The sequence below is a fragment of the Microcaecilia unicolor genome, chromosome 1 (assembly GCF_901765095.1).
Source record: "Microcaecilia unicolor chromosome 1, aMicUni1.1, whole genome shotgun sequence".
NCBI classification, from domain to species: Eukaryota; Metazoa; Chordata; class Amphibia; order Gymnophiona; family Siphonopidae; genus Microcaecilia; species Microcaecilia unicolor.
In genome coordinates, this window is record NC_044031.1 from 435,068,328 (window position 1) to 435,090,303 (window position 21,976).

Genomic DNA, 21,976 nt, shown 5'->3' on the forward strand with positions numbered 1-21,976 from the left:
CTTTGAAGTCAGAATGATTGAATATTTTAACACCCAACAGAAAGGACTTAACAAGGACCTGGGGTTCCTAGCCCATTATAAACCATAAAGCTGTATGTCTCTGTTGATCACCCTCCCCTCACCTGTCCACACCCACCCTGTTAGAATACCAATGGTATACTTTGATGTCCCCATGCATACTTCCTACCCACCCCCATCCTCCCACCCTGTCAGACTGTCATAGCAATGCTTGAATGTTTCTCACTTATATACACTGTCAGCTAGCACATTTGCTTATTTCCGATCTGACGAAGAAGGGCAACCTTCGAAAGCTAATCAAGAAATGTATTAAGTTATGTCCAATAAAAAAGGTATCATCTTATTTTCTTTTCCATGTTTTATTTTGTTTGATTTCTATTGATAACCTTAACAGTGGACTAACACGGCTACCACACTCCTCTACTTAATACTTTAGTAAAAACAGGTATGCTTGTCACTGCACACTAGTTTGCAAATGATGTTACATTTAGCTCAGATCCCTTCAACAGCAGGGTGAGAACAGTTTTGCCCATATCAGAAGGAAGAGAGCCAATTTTTAACAGCTCATTGAGATCATCGAGTAACCAGTTTTACTGCTTCCATAGGGATGGATTTGAGTAGGTATTTTGGGCATTGATCCAAGGAGCAGTTGGCTTGGGAGCATTTCAACAGATCTTACATTCTTAACTGTTACTGGTTGAAAAGATTCCCAGTTTTGAGTCCTTGGACTGTAGGATCTCCGGCGATTGAGGCTGAACTATGGGTTGGAGTATTTTCCTCTGTTGGAGTAGCTTTAGATAGTTCAGACCTAATTTAGGGGATCTTATTGGCAAAATGATCAGCAAGGTCTTGGGCGGTGGGACGCTTTCTGTGAATGTTCATCATTATTACTGGAAACTAGTTCTTTTAAGTAAGGAGAACATTTTATGTTGTCAAGATCATATTGACCTATTAGGCTGCTATAGTACTGATGTTTTGAATCAGCTACCTTCGTTTTGTAGCGTCGGAAGGCTGACTTCCATTTGGATTTGTCAGTAGTATCTTTGTTCTTTCTCCATATTTAGACATCAAGGGCTAGATTCTATATACAGTGGGGGAAATAAGTATTTGATCCCTTGCTGATTTTGTAAGTTTGCCCACTGACAAAGACATGAGCAGCCCATAATTGAAGGGTAGGTTATTGGTAACAGTGAGAGATAGCACATCACAAATTAAATCCGGAAAATCACATTGTGGAAAGTATATGAATTTATTTGCATTCTGCAGAGGGAAATAAGTATTTAATCCCTCTGGCAAACAAGACCTAATACTTGGTGGCAAAACCCTTGTTGGCAAGCACAGCGGTCAGACGTCTTCTGTAGTTGATGATGAGGTTTGCACACATGTCAGGAGGAATTTTGGTCCACTCCTCTTTGCAGATCATCTCTAAATCATTAAGAGTTCTGGGCTGTCGCTTGGCAACTCGCAGCTTCAGCTCCCTCCATAAGTTTTCAATGGGATTAAGGTCTGGTGACTGGCTAGGCCACTCCATGACCCTAATGTGCTTCTTCCTGAGCCACTCCTTTGTTGCCTTGGCTGTATGTTTTGGGTCATTGTCGTGCTGGAAGACCCAGCCACGACCCATTTTTAAGGCCCTGGCGGAGGGAAGGAGGTTGTCACTCAGAATTGTACGGTACATGTCCCCATCCATTCTCCCATTGATGCGGTGAAGTAGTCCTGTGCCCTTAGCAGAGAAACACCCCCAAAACATAACATTTCCACCTCCATGCTTGACAGTGGGGACGGTGTTCTTTGGGTCATAGGCAGCATTTCTCTTCCTCCAAACACGGCGAGTTGAGTTCATGCCAAAGAGCTCAATTTTTGTCTCATCTGACCACAGCACCTTCTCCCAATCACTCTCGGCATCATCCAGGTGTTCACTGGCAAACTTCAGACGGGTCGTCACATGTGCCTTCCGGAGCAGGGGGACCTTGCGGGCACTGCAGGATTGCAATCCATTATGTCGCAATGTGTTACCAATGGTTTTCGTGGTGACAGTGGTCCCAGCTGCCTTGAGATCATTGACAAGTTCCCCCCTTGTAGTTGTAGGCTGATTTCTAACCTTCCTCATGATCAAGGATACCCCACGAGGTGAGATTTTGCGTGGAGCCCCAGATCTTTGTCGATTGACAGTCATTTTGTACTTCTTCCATTTTCTTACTATGGCACCAACAGTTGTCTCCTTCTCGCCCAGCGTCTTACTGATGGTTTTGTAGCCCATTCCAGCCTTGTGCAGGTGTATGATCTTGTCCCTGACATCCTTAGACAGCTCCTTGCTCTTGGCCATTTTGTAGAGGTTAGAGTCTGACTGATTCACTGAGTCTGTGGACAGGTGTCTTTCATACAGGTGACCATTGCCGACAGCTGTCTGTCATGCAGGTAACGAGTTGATTTGGAGCATCTACCTGGTCTGTAGGGGCCAGATCTCTTACTGGTTGGTGGGGGATCAAATACTTATTTCCCTCTGCAGAATGCAAATAAATTCATATACTTTCCACAATGTGATTTTCCGGATTTAATTTGTGATGTGCTATCTCTCACTGTTACCAATAACCTACCCTTCAATTATGGGCTGCTCATGTCTTTGTCAGTGGGCAAACTTACAAAATCAGCAAGGGATCAAATACTTATTTCCCCCACTGTATGGTGCCAAAAAAATTGGCATAGAAAAAGTCACTATTCTATAAGCCACACTTAAAGTTTGATGCAGTTTATAGAATACCACTTACGCGCAGAAATTGTGCCTAACTTTAGGTATGGCCATTTGCACCAACTGATATGTGGTGCAAATGTTTGCGCCTAAAGTTTAGGCATGTATGCCTGTTATTCTATAACAGCATGTGTTAATTTTAGGTATGCCCTCATTACGCCCATGACCCTTCCATTTCTGCAACCTCTTTTTCAGATCGTGTGAAAATTATAGGCACATAAATGCCAATTAAATCTAATTAGTGCCAATAATTGGTAGTTAAAAACCTAATTATTGGTGTTAATTAGCTAGTTATCCAATTAAATTGCGCACATACAAATTGGGCGCATGCTCAAATTTGCGCTCGCAATTTTTGGTGACTTTTATAGAAAAAGGGGGCAGTGTTATAACTGGGCACCTCCAGGTGGGTGTGGCAATGCCACGCACTGAGCGCCAATTCTTTAACAGCATCTCTGCGCCAGGATGCTGTGCTAGAATAATGGCATAAGTTGGCAATGGTGCATCTAAAGGTAGGTGTGATCTTCTATGCCAGATCAATGGCTGGTGTAAATGGGTGTACCTCATTGTTCCATGCAAATTGGAGATGCACTCATGTCCCTCCCATGTGCCGTCCACATGTATGCCTCCATGCAGTTATGTGCCGAGGCATTTACTTTCTATAATATACAATAACACAGCATGCACTTATGTGCTAAGTGCCATTGTTCTGTGCACTTACATGCAAAAGGTGCATGAAACTGCAAGCACCCAGTTAAAGAATTGCTCTGCACATTCGAACATAAAAATAATTGTATGATCAGTCTTCTTATCTGTATGCCAGATAATTTAGTGGCACTATCCACCTAAATGGGGCCACTGAATATACAAGCAAATTTTTTTTTCTTACATTTGTATCCCGTGCTTTCCCACTCATGGCAGGCTCAATGCGGCTTACGTGGGGCAATGGAGGGTTAAGTGACTTGCCCAGAGTTACAAGGAGCTGCCTGTGCCTGAAGTGGGAATCGAACTCAGTTCCTCAGGACCAAAGTCCACCACCCTAACCACTAGGTCACTCCTCCACTCATGACTGCTGTTTGTACTGAATGGATAAAGTTATCCAGATAGTGGCTGAATATTGCTGCTAGCTATATAACTTTTGACAAGGGACCATGGTAGACCAGTTTGGAAACACACAAATACTATACCTATATCCCTACTATTTTCTGATAGTGTAAACTTTTTGTTGTTCTACATTTCTATGTACACTGTATCCTGTGTACTTATATTTTGAACCGCCTGAATGGTATGCCAGTAGGCGAAGTAATAAGTATTAATAAAACTTGGACCCACTACTGTTCCCTCTAAGCTGAGTGGGAGTACTGCCAGTGGAGGGCGCTGTTTCACTAGCACATTTTCAATAGTGAGGGATAGGCAAGCCCTGCAAGATTTCAGGGAACCTGCTTTTCCCTAGCAATTGAAAACACAACATTGAAGCACCACCCCCCACTGGCAGCAGTGCAGTCGGAGGACTTCCGCTCAGTTTAGAGGGAACAGTGCTGGGAACTCTTGTTTCACCCAGTAGTTTCCTTTGTTTAATCTAGTTGAGCCGTTGAAGTGGTAATCCTGTGCCAGGACCCACTAACCATAGTCTCCTCTCCCTGTCCCTTTTCTCTCCCCTCCCTCCCTCAAAAGTGCAGCATCTGCTCCTCCAATATGCTGCAGCTCCAAGGGGAGGATGGCAGCATAAAACACAGCTCATCGGTAAGAGGTGTGGTTATACAAACCCAGTGTTGTTCGTTAACTTAATGTGAGCCATGCTCCTTCCCCTGGTTGCCAACAGCAAACCATGCTTACCAGGTTTTCAATTCCAGTGTGTGGCCTGACCAAAAATGAAAACCTGTTTTTTTGTTTGTCAACTGCTGACGGCAACTTTAGTAATTTTTGTGGCTCCGTCTGTTTTGATGTGGGATTTATGTAGCCACATCTCCTTTTCCTGTGTTGACCTGCTGCCACTCTCCCCTTGGAACTACTGCTCCGTTTACCCCTGCCCCACAGCACACATCCCTGCTGGTCTGTGTTGCAATATACCAATTGAGAGCTCTTGCATTATAGAATAGCAGCATATCCTAGTATCAAAGCATTTAATATTTAGGCTTCGCAGTTATACCAGCAATGGAGCTGCTTTAAGCACAAGCATCTCCATTCAACAGGGACCCACATAACTTACAGTATTCTATAAATTACTTGCATTAGTAGGAGCCCTAGTATTATATCTTATATCTGCACTTGGTCCCTCAGCTATATGGTAAGCCATATTGTAGAACATGTTTAGCATTATATCTATGTTAGTTGAATGTTCTAATGCATGCTTATTAGGTGTATCATTAGTATTATGCTAACATTGTATTATATCTCTGGTATTTGAATTCCAGTGCTGTTAAATGGACATCTGTGGGCATCTACACGGTTAGCGTGTGCTAATTTTTAACACACGCTAAAATGCTTAGTAAACAGGGCCCTAAATCTTATGTGGTTAAATCAATATTCAGCCCTTAACCTCAAAAGCTGAACCGCTTAGAGATAGGACTGCTATGTATGCAGTGCAATTTAAACTGTTATCTTATGCAGTTGAGGGCTGAATATCAGCACTGAACATGGCAAAGACTGAGCTCCTTGTCTTTCCACCCAAACCCTCCTCTCCTCTTCCCCCACTTTCCATCTCTGTTGACAATGCCCTCATCCTCCCTGTCTCTTCAGCCCGCAATCTCGGAGTCATTTTCGACTCCTCCCTCTCCTTTTCTGCCTATATCCAGCAGACAGCTAAGACCTGTCGCTTCTTCCTCTTTAATATTAGCAAAATTCACCCATTCCTCTCGGAACAGACCACCCGAACCCTCGTCCACTCGCTCGTTACCTCTCGTCTTGACTATTGCAACCTTCTCCTCGCTGGTCTCCCGCGTAGCCACCTATCCCCCCTTCAATCCGTCCAAAATTCCGCCGCATGTCTTATCTACCGTGTGAACCGATACTCTCATATCACCCCTCTCCTCAAGTCGCTTCACTGGCTCCCGATCCGCTACCGTATACAGTTCAAGCTTCTCCTATTGACCTTCAAGTGCACTCAATCTGCAGCCCCCCATTACCTCTCTACCCTCCTCTCCCCCTATGTTCCCACGCGTAACCTCCGCTCTCAGGACAAATCACTCCTATTTTTTCCCCGTCTCCACCCCCGCTAACTCCAGACTCCGCCCCTTCTGCCTCGCATCACCTTATGCCTGGAACAGACTTCCCGAGCCCATACGCCATGCGCCCTCCCTGCCCATTTTCAAGTCCTTACTCAAAGCCCATCTCTTCTCCCTTGCCTTTTGCGCCTAACCACCTCCCCATTCATGTTACCTACACTGACTACATAGTTTGTTACCTTTAGATTGTAAGCTCTCTTGAGCAGGGACTGTCCTTCCCCATGTTTAAACTTGTACAGTGCTGCGTAACCCTGGCAGCACTATAGAAATGCTAAGTAGTAGTAGTAGTAGTAGTAGTAGTAGAAGTGTCAACTCTGCCCATGGAACACCTACAAATTAGCTGGTTTCAGCTCAGGTGCTAACCGCACATATTCAGTGGCCGTAACCAGTTAAGTGTCAGTGAATACTCATGGTTAGCCACGGACAAGCGATTTATTTATTTATTACATTTGTACCCCGCGCTTTCCCATTCAAAGCAGGTTCAATGCGGCTTACATAGTAATTGGGATTACAAAGAATTGGTGGAGAGAAATAAGTTTTTACCTAGTAATTTCTCAGCCTCCAGCAGATGGTAGATGGAAGCACCTTGTGTAGCTGGGGACCAGTTGGTAGGCCATTTTTGGGGTAGGGTCTACAATTGGTATATTAGTTTTGCCTCTTTCCCTGCTGAAGGAAAATTTAAATTCAGGCACTTTGTCCCTAGAGGCTTTCTGGGCTTCGTAGAGGTGAGCTTGATGTCTGTACTGGGCAAAATGGTAGAGAGACTATTATTTTAAAGAACAAAATTACAGAACTGCCATAGCATCCCACAGATCAATCCAGAGACCCATGGGCCATGTCTCCCCACCAGCAGGCGGAGACAGAGAGAACCCCAGAGGTCCAAGTGGGCAGGAGCCTCTCTAGTCCACTTAAATCGTTTTGAATATCGGACAGAAAACTCCTAGTTTGTCTCAATTCCCTGGCCACTGCAGCCACCACATAATTTGTCATTTTCCGTAGAATCAGAGCAAATTTCCTGCTGCAGTTTCTGGGCCCCTAACATGTTTCTGCCCTCGTTTATGTTGAGAGACATTGAGTACGTGAGCTATGAGCTGCACAGCACCTTTGCCCTTCTGCTGTGGCAGCATAAGTGGTTGGTGACTCAAATGTTTGGGGAGGCTAAAGTGGGGAGGGGCCAGGACACTGTAGAATGGGGTGTAGTGGGGCAAGTTTAAATCCTTGCGCTGGGGGGGGAGGGGGGACGCCTGTGTCAGCAGCAAAAGAACTGTGGAGGCATTTTGAACACAGCAGGGATGGACTGCTTCACTGTGTCGTCTGCCTATTCATTTTTCAGTAGGTTGCCAAATAGACACTAGTGTACATATCTGCTGGTCTTTAGTTTATTGTTGAGTAACTAAACATGTTTTGAATATGTATTATCTGTACCTATCAGTTAGAGCAGCAGGCTTAGAAACAGAAATGTCAGGGTTAAAATTACACTGCCACTTCTTGAGATCTTGGACTAGTCATTTAAGTCTCAATTTACTCAGGTACAAATTTCAATTGTTAGCCCTCCAAGGACAAGAAAATATCTTCTGTATCTGAATGTAACTCACTTTGAGCTACTACTGAGAAAGGTGTGAGCTAAATCCAAGTAAAACATCTAGTCTCGAGCATACCAAGAAGGCAGCACTGGAAAGAGGAGGGAGTGTTCTACTGCCTCATCCAACACGGAGGTACGGAGGAAGGAGTCCGCTACACCATGAGGGTGGGTGGTGTGGCATACCACTGTGGCCACCAGGGATTTGGGGAAGGGGGGTTGGGGTTAAGGGGGCACTAGGCCACCAGGGCCTCACTTTTGGAGGGGGGTCCGGAGGTCCCACGGACCTCCAGCCCCTATTTGACAGGTCGAGCTTTTGACAGCCTGGACCTGTCAAACAAGTGTGGGAGGATTGTGCCTGAGTGCATGCTCAAGCACAATCCTCCTGTACTATCGCCGGACGATCAACGCTAATAACGTGCATAAATTTGCATGTTATTAGCATTGATCATTGAGGAGTTAATTCCCCATGCTGTTTTTAGGGCACTGTTTCAGAATAGCGTGGGGAATTGATCCTTGGGCCACTAGGGTCTCTCCCCCCCCCCCCCCCACACACACACACACACACACCAACTCTTCCATCCAGCATTGCCCTGTCTCTTTCTCTTTTCTCCTCCCCATTCACCAGTACCTTCTCTGGGCTTGCTGCCTTCCCAAGTCTGCAGCAGCAGTGGCAAACAACAAATAGAAATAGGCATACCAAGAAGTAATACAAAACATTACCTTGTGTATGCCACTGCTTGCTCTGCCAGTCCTACCTGTTAGAGGGGGCAGGACCAGTAGAGCCAGCATAAGGTAATAGCCCTGCACCTTGTTTCTGTTTATTGTTTTGCTGCTGCAGACCTGAGAAAACAGTGGGCTTGGGAGGCATGCAAGCGGCAAGGAGGAGAAGGTTGCAGTTGGGCTGGGGAGGCTTTTCCTGTTCAAGTCTCTTATATGGAGTGCCTATTTATAGCAGGCTTTTCCTGAAAGGACCTTGGAAGACACAGCAGACTTCCTGCTGCATGCTGCCCCTGTATAGCTCAAATGGCTCTTTTCCACAGAGGTTCCCTGATCAGAGACATAGCAAATTCATTTGCACATGCCATCCTGACCAGACATAGCAGACTGGTTTGGTCTTCTGGCTCAAGCCCTACTGCTGCAGTTTCTTTCTGGCATGCTTAGCATCTGTTGCAGTATCTCGCTTCCGCTGTAACCTCCCTACTGTTCAGCAAGTAAGGAGTGCATATTTATATCATGCCGTATCTGTTTTTTAGGGGCCCTTTTACTAAACTGTGTTAGGCACTAATGCATTCCTTATTCAGCAAAAATGTCCTAACATGGAAAATGTTAAAATGTTCTTTGATAATTTTTTTCATCTGCATGCGCTAAGCATGCAGTATTTATTTTATTATCCTGCTTATAATCGAACGAGAAAAACGCCCAAGTTCCGACCTAAATCGGGAGATGGGCGTTTTTCTCACAAAAACAAATAAAGCGGTATAATCGAAAGCCGAACTTTGGACGCTTTCAACTGCACTCCGTCGCGGATGCGGACAAAGTTGAAGGGGGCGTGTCGGAGGCGTGGTGAAGGCGGAACTGGGGCGTGGTTATCACCCGAACAGAGATGGGTGCCTTTCGCCGATAATGGATACGTTTGTAACTAGAATTTAGGGCACTTTTCCTGGACCCTGTTTTTTCACGAATAAGGCCCCAAAAAGTGCCCTAAATGACCAGATGACCCCCAGAGGGAGTCGGGGATGACCTCCCCTGACTCCCCCAGTGGTCACTAACCCCCTCCCACCACAAAAAAATGATGTTTCACAACTTTTTACTTTCACCCTCAAATGTCCTCCTCCCAAGCAGCAGTATGCAGGTCCCTGGAGCAGTTGTTAGGGGGTGCAGTGGACGTCAGGCAGGTGGACCCAGGCCCATCCCCCCCCTACCTGTTACAATTGTGCTGCTTAATGCTTAGTCGTCCAACCCCCCCAAACTCACTGTACCCACATGTAGGTGCCCCCCTTCACCTCTTAGGGCTATAGTAATGGTGTAGACTTGTGGGCAGTAGGTTTTGAGGGGGATTTGGGGGGCTCAACACCCAAGGGAAGGGTGCTATGCACCTGGGAGCTCTTTTACCTTTTTTTTTGTTTTTGTAAAAGTGCCCCCTAGGGTGCCCGGTTGGTGTCCTGGCATGTGAGGGGGACCAGTGCACTATGAATCCTGGCCCCTCCCACGAACAAATGCCTTGGATTTATTCGTTTTTGAGCTGGGCGATTTCATTTTCCATTATCGCTGAAAAGCAAAAACGCCCAGCTCACACCTTGGCGAATAACACATGGGCGTCTATTTTTTTTGAAAATACGGTTCACTCCGCCCCTTCACGGACCCGTTCTCGGAGATAAACGCCCATGGAGATAGGCGTTTCTGGTCGATTATGCCCCTCTAAATATTTTTTGGGTGGGGGGGGAGCATGTCAGGGGCAGAGGATGGGTATGGAAGCACTATTCTGCTAGCATGCATTAACTGGATAATGCTGCCTTAACCCTTTAGTGTCTAATGTTCCCGTAATAAGCCATATGGGAACAGATTGATGGGAACATTGGACACTATTAATGTGGGAGCCCTTAGTGCCTCTTAAATTACAAGTGTATGTGCTCCCATGTTTAATTTTTTAATGGCTGTGCACTAATACCAACATTAGTGCAGGGCCAGAAAAAGATATAATAAGAAAAGGACGATTTTGCAGTTGCGCTAGAAATGGGTGTAGCACATGGGAAAACCCTGCATAAGGATGTGCTAAGCGTTACTTAGCTTTCTCAGCTATTTCAACTTAATGCTGACGAACCCACACCTCGCCTGGTGTGGGTCTGTCAGCATGAAGTTGAAATGGCTGAGAAAGTGAAGTAACGCTTTTTAACTACATGACATATATTTTAAAAAGTATAAATAGTTTATAAAATAGTAAAAGGTTTGGGTGGATCGATGACGATTACATTGAATCGCTGAGCGATGTCTCAGTGTGAAAAGAGTCACTGCTGAAATCAGTTTTTATACCCGCTATACATCAAGCAATAATGTTAATGGTGGTGTTGGACTGTTATCAAAGTTGTGTGGAATTTGTTGCCCCCACTGTGAAGCTACAGCCTGAATAAGTTGATATATCATGACATAAGCCCATTTCTTAGCACAGTGTTTTAATGGCAGCAGTGATCCTGTTCCTTAGTCCAGGCTGCATTTATGTTTAGCAAATAGTGTTGATAGTACAACTTGTTGATCTCTTTACCTTTTTCTCTCTCTTTGCAGATCATGTATGCGCCAAGATCCAGGGACAGATTTACAGCTCCTTCCTTTATGCAGAGGGATCAATTCAACCGCTTCCAGCCAACTTACCCCTACATGCAGCATGAGATTGACCTTCCTCCCACTATATCCCTGTCTGATGGGGAAGAGCCACCACCCTACCAAGGGCCATGCACACTGCAACTCCGGGACCCAGAACAGCAGATGGAGCTCAACCGAGAATCTGTCAGGGCACCACCCAACAGAACCATTTTTGACAGTGATTTGATAGACATTTCCATGTATAATGGGGGCCCATGCCCACCTAGCAGCAATTCGGGCATCAGTGCAACCAGCTACAGCAGTAGCGGAAGAATGGAAGGACCACCCCCAACATACAGTGAGGTCATGGGCCATTACCCAGGCTCCTCCTTTTTCCATCACCAGCACAGCAGCACACCCCCTTCATCGCAGAGGGGGAACAGACTGCAGTGTCCACAGGACTATTCAGAGAGCACAACAGTTCCTATTAAAGGCAAAGACAGACAGCCGGGAAACCTTGTCTGAGCTTCTCCAATGTGCACTTGAACTGAAGGAATAAAAACAGAGAGGCAAACAGGAGCATGTTGGCGCCTTTCTTCTTCACACTCCCCAAGCACAATGTGGTTGAGTTTCACATGGTACAACTTAGTTTAAACAAAACCACACCAAATAAGTTCTGTTTCAGCTTACTTTCAGGGGAAATGCATGCAAAAATGGATATTCACATTACAGACTTCCATTCAGTTTGACCACTGGTAGTGTTTTTTGGAGGTTTTTTTTTTTTTTTTTGGAGGAGGGAGAGAAGGGTTATTTTTTTAAGTAAAGTATTTGAATTTATTTAATTCTAAGAGAAAATTTAGCACAAACGTTAGGCATCACTTAGCCTCTTTTACATTAACTGACTGGTGGGCAGGAGGAAGAGAGTTGCTGGGTATAGGTGGGTGAAACAGTTGGCCAGTTTGCTTTCTCTCCCCCCACCCCCAAGGAAGGGGTTAGGTTGTTTATTTTTCCCTCTATAAATCAAAATTCCTGTTCTGTGTGCCAAGTTGTAAAGAGGGGAAATGATATAAATGCCAGGATTTAATTTTGTTGTGATAAATATGTTGTTTAAAAAGTTGCACTTTCTTAATGTTAAAGAAAAATGATATATAGATAGATGTATCTATATATGAGGGAAGTGTTCTGTGTAATGTTTGTGTGTTGTCTTTTGACCTGTAGCGTGATGGTCGAGCTTGAGGATTATAGTGTTTTGTTGAGGAGGGAAACATATCCCCTATTTACAACAGAAAAAAAAAATTGTTGGACTGAGCCCAAAGTCTCCCCACATATACAATTCATGACACACAGGGACTATACATTGGAACCTTTTTTTTTTTTTTTGCAATAATTTGCATTACAGAGAAAAGTAAAATGTTTAGTGAAACATTTTAGAGGCTTTTGGATGGAACGGAGCCACCATTTCACATACCTAGAGTGTTTTCAGTTGCTTTACTTCTTATGCCATGTATTGCACATTCTAAAAAGACAAACAACCACTGAAATTTTATCGACCAAGGCATAATGCTGCCATCTCTTCCTTCTTTGAACGGTATAGCTTCTTCAGTAGTAAAAGGTTTTACAGATGCTAAATCCTGAAATATACTTTGTCAGATATTGACAGTAATATGCAATAAACTGTTTCAAATGCAAGGGTTTTTTATATTGTGTAAATGAATGACCCTCTTTACTGTAATTTTTACTGTATGTCAGACTTTTTGCAACTCAGTGCAGTACATGGAGAGCTGTTATAGTGCCATAGACAGACAGACCTCTATAGGTACACACTCATTTTGGTGTTTGTGTGCTACTGTTCATGCGAAGCTACCTGAATTTTGGACAGGGAAAATGGAGACTTGATTTTGGAAGCCCAGTTGGTAACCCCCTAGGGATGGATGATCCACCTTTTATTTTGCAGAATATCATTTATTATGTCATTTATTTAGTTTGTTTTACAGTTGTGCAGTACATGAAGCACAGTTGTATGCCTGTAGGAAGCTTCTTTCACTGCATCCCATGTGGGAACTTTCTATCTGGGGAACTTGATACAAGAACCAGAAATATAATTGGAAAGCACCTAAAGGAACACAGACTTCCCACTGCACAAAGGGAAGAATGCATAGTTGATGCATAAAAATGCAGTGATAGAACAGCGCCTTCGAATTACAGTTTAACTTTTTCCCTGGTCTGTACTAAAAGAATAGTTTTTACCATACAGCTTCACTTTTCCCAGACAGTGATTTCAGACTATGGGAATCAGTCAATGGGTTCACCATAGAAACATAGGATATGATGGCAGAGAACCCCAGCACTTGTTTTGTCTGCCAAATTTATTTTCTGGTACAATGATATAAACTCCACTTAATCTCTGACTTCTTTCTTTACTTTTTTTTTTCATAAATAAGCATATACTGTTAATCCCAGCTTTCTTGAATTCTGTTAGTTATTTGACTACCATCTCCATTGGGAGATTGTTCCATGCATCCATGACCCCTTTATGTGAAGACATATTTTCTGATGTTTTAGAGTCTATTAATTTTGAGAGGCTCATCATGACCTCTTGTTCTGGCATAAGCTTAGCGATAGTAAAACTTTCCACTAAAAAAAAAAAATTGTTTCCTGTGCATTATTTGTACCTTTGAGCGATTTCAGTGTCTATTATACCCCTGCCTTTCCAGGGTATACAGTTGTGTGCAAAAATTGTATGTCAAATTGTATGTCACAGTGAATCACAAAGTGAATGGAATCTGACACAACTTCTACATGATACATAATTAAATATAACATTTTTCTGCAAATGTTAACGCATAATTACTATGTATTTGTAGTTTTTTACAGATTCAAAGTAAGAAAACAGGGAATATGCAGGCACAAAGTTTGGGCGCCATTTCAATCAGTACTTTGTAACATTTCCTTTATCAGAAATAACAGCTTTCAAATGTTTCCTCTAACCAGCTAATAGTCTTTCTCTTCTTGCTTATGGAATTTTTTCCCCCATTCTTCCTTGCTGAACTTTGCTAACCCAGAAGTGTTCATACATCGTTCTGTAGGCACTGCTGTTTGCAATCTCCCCACAGATTTTGAATCATAAACAAGTCTGGGGACTCTGAAGGCCATTCCAAAACCTTTATCTTTCATTCCTGTAAGTACTTTGTGTTAAATTTAAGGTACTTTTTAAACATATTTTAAACATGAAATACCCAACCTCTTTTCAGTTCCTTTACTGACTGTAGGACAGTAGATTCTGGGATATGTTTGATATTTAGTTGAATTCATCTTCTTTCTACCTGCACATTATTTCCTATGCTACTGGCTGCCACCAGGGAGGTTTGGTAACAGCAGTGTTGCCATATGGAAAAACTTTGTCACGCCCAAAGCCAGCCCCAAACCGCACAAAGTCAATTTGCATGTGAATGACATCATTAATAAATCATAATGAGGCCATTTGCATACATATGACGTCATTAAGCCCGCCTCCGTGGGGCTTCTACTGGCCGCGGCCATGGGAAAACCAGCCAACCCGCGGCCAGCGGCTACGGGGAAAAACCCACGGTGGGTGAAAAAACCGCCGGCGGGGCTTTAAAAAGCAGCCCAAAATCCCGCAACCCGCACGCGGCATGAAAAAGCCACAGTGGCTCATGGAAAGGAGCCCAATTGGGTGAGAAACCCGCAACCCTGGCAACACTGGATAACAGGAGATGACATGATGTCACAATACTGAAGCCTATCTCCACCCAAGGAGGTTTTAATTCTCCCCAATGCAACCACCACCATCTTGATACACCCAAAGCAATTAAATTAATAGGGCAACAAGTTCCACCTGTCTTCAGTCCACTAAATGGGCCAGATAGGCTCATGCCGTCTCCTGTTATCAAACCTCCTTGGCTGCTACACAACACTCTAATAGATCTATTTCCAAGCTTATTATTTGGCAAGGCGTTGTTTTTTTTAAATGCTTTATCCTTTTTTTCTCTGAATATCTTCTGTGATTGTGGCTGAACAGTTCAATTTTCATATTATCACTCTAAAGCATTTTGTTCCAACTAACCTTGGCAAGCCTGAAACTTTCTTTTGCATGATTTGTGATGAGGTTGTAGAAAAGTTTATTTCTGACAACTCTCCCATGCAGATCATTCTTATATAAGCAACACTGTTCTCTCAACATCTACTAAAGTTCCACCTAAACTTTTCAGCAGGCCATTTGCAGCATTCTGGGAGCTCTCTTTTTGCAGATCTGACTGGTTTTTGGGTAGTTCTATCAGAGATTTTTGTTTGTCTTCCAGATTTTGACTTGACGTGTACAGTTCCATGCAAATTCCATTTCTTAATGGTGTTTCTGACAGTTGAAAAGGTTGGCTACAAGCATTCAGAGATTTTATATAACCTTCCGCTGCTATATAAGAATGAAATATCTTTGTTTTCAAATGCACGGACAGCTGCTTAGAAGAGCTCATGGTTATTGAAAGTAGACAGAACCACAATCAGGATTTGAGAGGTAGAAAGGTTAAGAGTATTTAGGTACATAATTGTCTTTATATGGCTGACTGAAGGCCTAACCAGTCAACAAATTTTTTTGGACCTTATTAACAGCTTAAAAAAATAAAAGTAAACTGAAAGGGTGTCCAAACTTTTGCACATGGTATATTGAAAATAATAAAGTAAATCAGTTAAAATCATTGAGGTCCTTTTATTATGGCGCGCTAATAGATTTATTATGCACTAACGATTAGCACTTTCTAAATGCTAAGAAGCCCTTCGGTATAAAATAGGCTTCTTAGCATTTAGCATGTGCTAAATCCATTAGCCTACCTTAGTAAAAGGACCCCTAAATGAATAGGAATTATGTATGTTTATTGGTTTCTTGCTATACCGCCCTTCAAAAGGTACAATCAGAGCAGTGTGAAAAATAATAAATACATCAGAAAAGGAATACAGTTCATGGATAAGCAGGGGAACATATAGACCATCTGCAGCCATCATAGTATCTCTGCCACACTGAATCTACTTTACCTTGGAAGGCCTGGGTAAAAAGAGGAGACTTCAAAGAGGATTTAAATCTTGAATAAGACAGCTCATTATGAAGAGAGAGGGTAGGGCACTTCACAAATGGGGTACAAGACAGAAAAAGGCACTTTTACTGGTGAATTCAAAATGAGCAAAAAACCAAGAAGATGGAAGATGGTGCCCTATGGTTGAGCAAAGAGCCCTGGAGGGGAATATATGGGGGGGGGGGGGGGGGTGAGATAGTCGAGGCTAGATAGGATGGTGATCCCCTGTGGAAGACTTTATATGTTAAAAGTGAGAATTTTATGTTGAATTCTAAAAGAAATTGTTAACCAGTGATGTTTAGAAAGGAGAGGGCTTACGTGGTCAAAATAGTTTGCATGAATCAGGAGTCTAACAAATCAAGGTCAGGTATACATAAAGTAGCACATATGAGTTTATCTTAAGGGCAGACTGGATGGACTGTGCAGGTCTTTCTCTGCCGTCATCTACTATGTTACTATCCTGCTTATTTTCGAAGGAGAAGGGCGGCGATCTTCCGACACAAATCGTGAGATGGCCGGCCTTCTCCTAAGGCTGGCCAAATCGGTATAATCGAAAGCCGATTTTGGTCGGCTTCAACTGCTTTCCGTCGCAGGGCTGGCCAAAGTTCAGGGGGGGCGTGCTGGCAGTGTACCAAAGGCGGGACGGGGACGTGATTGAGATTGCCGGTCTCGGCCGATAATGGAAAAAGAAGGCCGGCTCTGATGAGCATTTGGCTGACTTTACTTGGTCCTTTTTTGTTCACGACCAAGTCTTGAAAGGGTGCCTGAACTGACCAGATGACCACCTGAGGGAATCGGGGATCACCTCCCCTTACTCCCCCAGTGGTCACCAACCCCATCCCACCCAAAAAAAAAATTAAAAACATTTTTTTGCTAGCCTCTATGCCAGCCTCAAATGTCATACCCAGCTCTATCACAGCACTATGCAGGTCCCTGGAGCAGTTTTTAGTGGGTACTGCATTGCACTTCAGGCAGGCAGACCCAGGCCCATCCCCCCTTTACCTGTTACACTTGTGGTGGTAAATGGGAGCCCTCCAAAACCCACCACAAAACCACTGTACCCACATCTAGGTGCCCCCGTTACCCTTGAAGGGCTATGGTAGTGATGTACAGTTGTGGGTAGTGGGTTTTGGGGGCTCAGCACACAAGGTAAGGGAGCTATGCACCTGGGATCAGTTTGTGAAGTCCACTGCAGTGCCCTCTAGGGGGACCAGTGCACTACAAATGCTGGCTCCTCCCACAACCAAATGGCTTGGATTTGGCCGGGTTTGAGATGGCCGCCATTAGTTTCCGTTATCGGCGAAAACCAATGGCGGCCATCTCTAACGCCGGCCATCTCTAAGGGTGGCCCAAATGTTGAGATTTGGCCGGCCCCGACTGTATTATTGAAACGAAAGATGGACAGCCATCTTGTTTCGATAGTACGGTCGGGTACGCCGCTTTATGGGGCCGTCATTAGAGATGGCCACCCTTATAGATAGGCGCCACCGTTCGATTATGCCCCTCCACTTTACTATGTATTTTGGAATGGTTGCAATCTTTTAAAGAGATTAGAACACAGGCTATTGTATATTGTGTACAGTAGTCTAATTGGGAGACCACTAAGGCATACAGAAGGGTAGCTTATGCATTAAGATTTATTGAAAGATGTCATCATACTTAATCATTTATAATTTTATACCATGCAGAGGTTGAGTTAATTCTGTTTACTGAGGGGTTCTTTTACCAAGCTGCGGTAAGCACTAACATTTGCTTACTACAGGGTAAAATGCACTACTGCAGGTCATGCTCAGGTGTCTCCACGGTAGTTTTAGGATCAGCGCACACTTCCCTTGTGCTAAAAAATAGAATTTATTTTTTAGCGCTGGGGACTTGTATGGAGAGTAGGCATGCTCTTACCTAATCGGTTAGCGCAGATATATCGCCGCGCACTAACTGATTAGTGTGTGAGCTCTTCCCATGTAGAAAATAGGTGTTGGTAGGTGCTCATGTGCTAATAGGAAAATTAGCACATGGCCATTACTAGGAAAATTGGAAAATGGGGCCATTTTACTACTGTGCTAAAAGTGGCCTCAACGTGCAGGAAAGACCCATGCTCCCTTAGGGATTTATTAAAACATAAAATTAGACCAAGAGGTGCCTAAACTTGTACACACAACTGTATATAGCTAGAGCCCTAAGGGACTCATTTTCAAAAGAGAAAAACGTCCAAAAAGTGGCATAAATCTGCATTTGGATGATTTTTTTCATAAAAATGCCCAAATTGATATTTTCAAACCAGTTTTTAAGTGTTTTTCTATTAAGTCCATCAGAAGTGCGTTCATATCACAAGGGTGTGTGTTAAGAGTGGGATTAGGGAGTTCTGCCCTAATGGGAAAAAAACAAAACCGTCCAGGACTAAAACTAAGACATTTTGAGCTAGACCTGTTTTTATAACAAAAATGGCACAAAAGGGTGGCCTAAATGACCACTGGAGGGAAGGGATCGGTGGCTGGGGCTGATTCTGTTCAATATATTTGTGAGTGACATTGCCGAAGAGTTAGAAGGTAAAGTTTTGCCTTTTTGCAGATGATACCAAAATTTGTAACAGAGTGGACACCCCTGAGGGAGTGGAAAACATGAAAAAGGATCTGCAGAAGCTAGAAGAATGGTCTAATGTTTGGCAGTTAAAATTCAATGCAAAGTGATGCACTTAGGGAGTAGAAATCTATGGGAGACGTATGTGTTAGGCAGTGAGAGTGATGTGTACAGATGGGGGAGAGGGATCTTGGGGTGACAGTATCTGAGGATCTGAAGGCGACGACACAGTGTGACAAGGCATGGCCGTAGCCAGAAGGTTGCTAGGCTGTATAGAGAGAGGTGTGACCAGCAGAAGAAAGGAGGTGTTGATGCCCCTCTACAAGTCGTTGGTGAGGCCCCACCTGGAGTATTATGTTTAGTTTTGGAGGCCGTATCTTGATAAGGATGTAAAAAGAATTGAAGCGGTGCAAAGAAAAGCTACAAAAATGGTATGGGATTTGTGTTACAAGACGTATGAGGAGAGACTTGCTGACCTTAACATGTATACCCTGGAGGAAAGGAGAAACAGGGGTGATATGATACAAATATTTGAAAGGTATTAATCCGCAAACGAACCTTTTCCAGAGATGGGAAGGCAGTAGAAATAGAGGACATGAAATGAGGTTGAAGGGGAGCAGACTCAAGAAAAATGTTGGGAAGTATTTTTTCACCGAGAGAGTGGTGGATACTTGGAATGCCCTCCGAGGGAGGTGGTGGAGATGAAAACGGTAACGGTATTCAAAAAAGCGTGGGATAAACATAAAGGAATCCTGTTCAGAAGAAACGGATCCTCAGAAGCTTAGCAGAGATTCGGTGGGAGGTGGGGCTGGTGCTCGATAGACTTCTACGGTCTGTGCCCTGAAAATGGCAGATACAAATCAAGAAACTAAAAAAATAAAATGCTCTAAAGGAAGCTGTAAGAATTATCTGTGCTGTATATGAAAATATGTCATTCTTATCTTAAATAAAAAGCCTCATTAGCCAAGGGTACCAACTCAGTGGACACACCTATGTAGGCTACAATCATGGGCTGGCCACCACATCCGAAAAAACCTACAGAGTGGAATAACTAAACCAGTCTGTAGTAAAAAATGGGGTAGGGCTAGTATAAATCTAATTAACGGCAGGCACAGATATGTCTACTAAGCCAAATAGATATAATGTCATAAGAAGGAAGAATGAAAAAGTACAATTCTAAACTAGTGTGGGAGCCCAGGTAGAATGCCTCTAAATCTGAATTGTGGTAGGTAAGGCTTCTGCTGTCATTATTGCGGTTCTTCTTTCCTGCCTTTATTTGCTGAGGAGAAAAATGTTGGACATCAGTTTTTGTTGGTATCAGGGGCATATTTGCGTGGGGCCACAGGGGCCTGGGCCCCCGCAGATTTCGCCCTGGCCCCCCTCCCCGCCGTCAACCCTCCCCCGCTGCTTACTTTTGCTGGCGGGGGGCCCCAACCCCCGCCAGCCGAGGTCCGACCAGCAATCTCCATATTTCGTCTTCCTCCGTGGCCATGTGCTTCAAGGAAGTAACGCTGCAGTGCTGATTGGTTGAATCCAGTTCGGCGTCTGACGTCGCTGCGACGTCAGACGCCGAACTGGATTCAACCAATCAGCACTGCAGCGTTACTTCCTTGAAGCACATGGCCACGGAGGAAGACGAAATATGGAGATTGCGGGTCGGACCTCGGCTGGCGGGGGTTGGGGCCCCGGCCAGCAAAAGTAAGCAACGGGGGAGGGTTGACGGCGGGGAGGGGGTGGAGAGAGGCGGCGGCGGGGGGGGGGGGGGGGGAGGGAGGCAAAAATGTGCCCCCCCTCTCTGGCTCTGGCCCCCCCTACCGCCGGATTCCAGATACGCCCCTGGTTGGTATTATGGAAATTGAGAGGCATCAGATCTAATTTCACTCCTGATATATTTGGAATGATTGCACGTACAATGGTACTAGCCCATGTTGATTATTGTAACATCCATTCCTTAATGACAGCAGCAGAAGAATCCAGAGATTATTTATTTTTATTTATTTATTTGTTGGATTTGTATCCCACATTTTCCCACCTATTTGTAGGCTCAATGTGGCTTACATAGTGCAGTAATGGCAGTCACCAATACCGGCATGAACAAATAGTGTGTTGCGTCCATCTACCACTAGGTGAAAATAGAGAACGCTGAACTGAAGTGCTATATGGAACATCATGCTCCTAGCTCAGTCAGTATTCTCTATCTCCAGCAGGCAGATGGACGTTCCCATATGCTCCTGGCTTCTTTGCTACTGGATCCTGTGCTAGGCTTAGTTCAGTGTAGCCTTGGGGTGAGCCTTTAGCGGGTACAGCTGGTCACCCCAGGTTCCTCCCCCACCCAGCTCCCCTCTTGCTCTTCCTCCCATCTCCTTCCCCACGTTTAAAAAAAACCCAGTGCAGTTCCCATCTGAATGCCTTGTTTGCTCTGCATACATCTAGTAGCGCTACAGAAATGATAACATAGTAAATGACGGCAGATAAAGACCTGTATGGTCCATCCACGCTGCCCAACAAGATAAACTCATTTTACATGGTATATGATACTTTATATTTATTTAGATTTTGCTCACACCTTTTTCAGTAGTAGCTCAAGGTGAGTTACATTCAGGTATACTGGATATTTCTCTGCCCCAGGAGGGCTCACAATCTAAGTTTGTACCTGATGCAATGGAGGGTTAAGTGACTTGCCCAAGATAACAAGGAGCAGCAGTGGGATTTCAACCGGCCACCTCTGGATTGCAAGACCAGTGCTGTAATCACTAAGCCACTCCTCCACTGAGTTTAATTTGTCCTTGCCATTCTCAGGGCACAGACCATAGAAGTCTGCCCAGTACTGTTCTTGTACTAAGTTGTGAAGCTAACGTCGAAGCCCCTTAAAATTTACTCCAGCCCATCCCTATTCAGTTACGATCAGGGCGTAGACCATAGAAGTCTGCCCAGCTCCCGTTTTGTTTCACAATTACCAACGTCGCCACCCAATCTCCGCTAAGATTCCACGGAACCATTCCTTCTAAACAGGATTCCTTTGTGTTTATCCCACGCATGTTTGAATTCCACTACTGTTTTCTTCTCCATCACCTCCCACGGGAGGGCAATCCATATATCCACCACCCTCTCCGTGAAAAATACTTCCTGATATTAGTCCTGAGTCTGCCCCCCCCCCCCCCCCCCCTTCAACCTCAATTCATGTCCTCTAGTTCTACCGCCTTCCCGTCTCCGGAAAAGGTTTGTTTGAGGATTAATACCTTTCAAATATTTGAAAGTCTGTATCATGTCAGCCCTGTTTCTCCTTTCCTCCAAGGTATACATTTTCAGGTCAGCAAGTCTCTCGTACGGTTTCCAACATAAATCCTATACCATTTTTGCACTGCTTCCAGTCTTTTTACATCTTTAACAAGATACGGCCTCCAAAACTGAACACAATACTCCAAGTGGGGCCTCGACTCCAATGACT

The 21,976-nt window shown here is 44.2% G+C and overlaps 1 protein-coding gene across 5 annotated transcripts in view; it reads left to right on the plus strand.

Annotated features, from left to right (window-relative positions):
* The window catches only part of LDLRAD4 (low density lipoprotein receptor class A domain containing 4), an 819,180-nt gene extending 806,916 nt beyond the window's left edge, over nt 1-12,264 (plus strand). For all 5 annotated transcript variants that reach the window (XM_030212482.1, XM_030212498.1, XM_030212489.1 and 2 more), the window contains one exon: nt 10,850-12,264. In XM_030212482.1, coding sequence (XP_030068342.1) covers nt 10,850-11,392 — 543 coding nt within the window. In that variant the 3' untranslated portion in view covers nt 11,393-12,264. The remainder of the gene's footprint in view (nt 1-10,849) is intronic.
* The last annotated feature ends 9,712 nt before the right edge of the window (nt 12,265-21,976 follow it).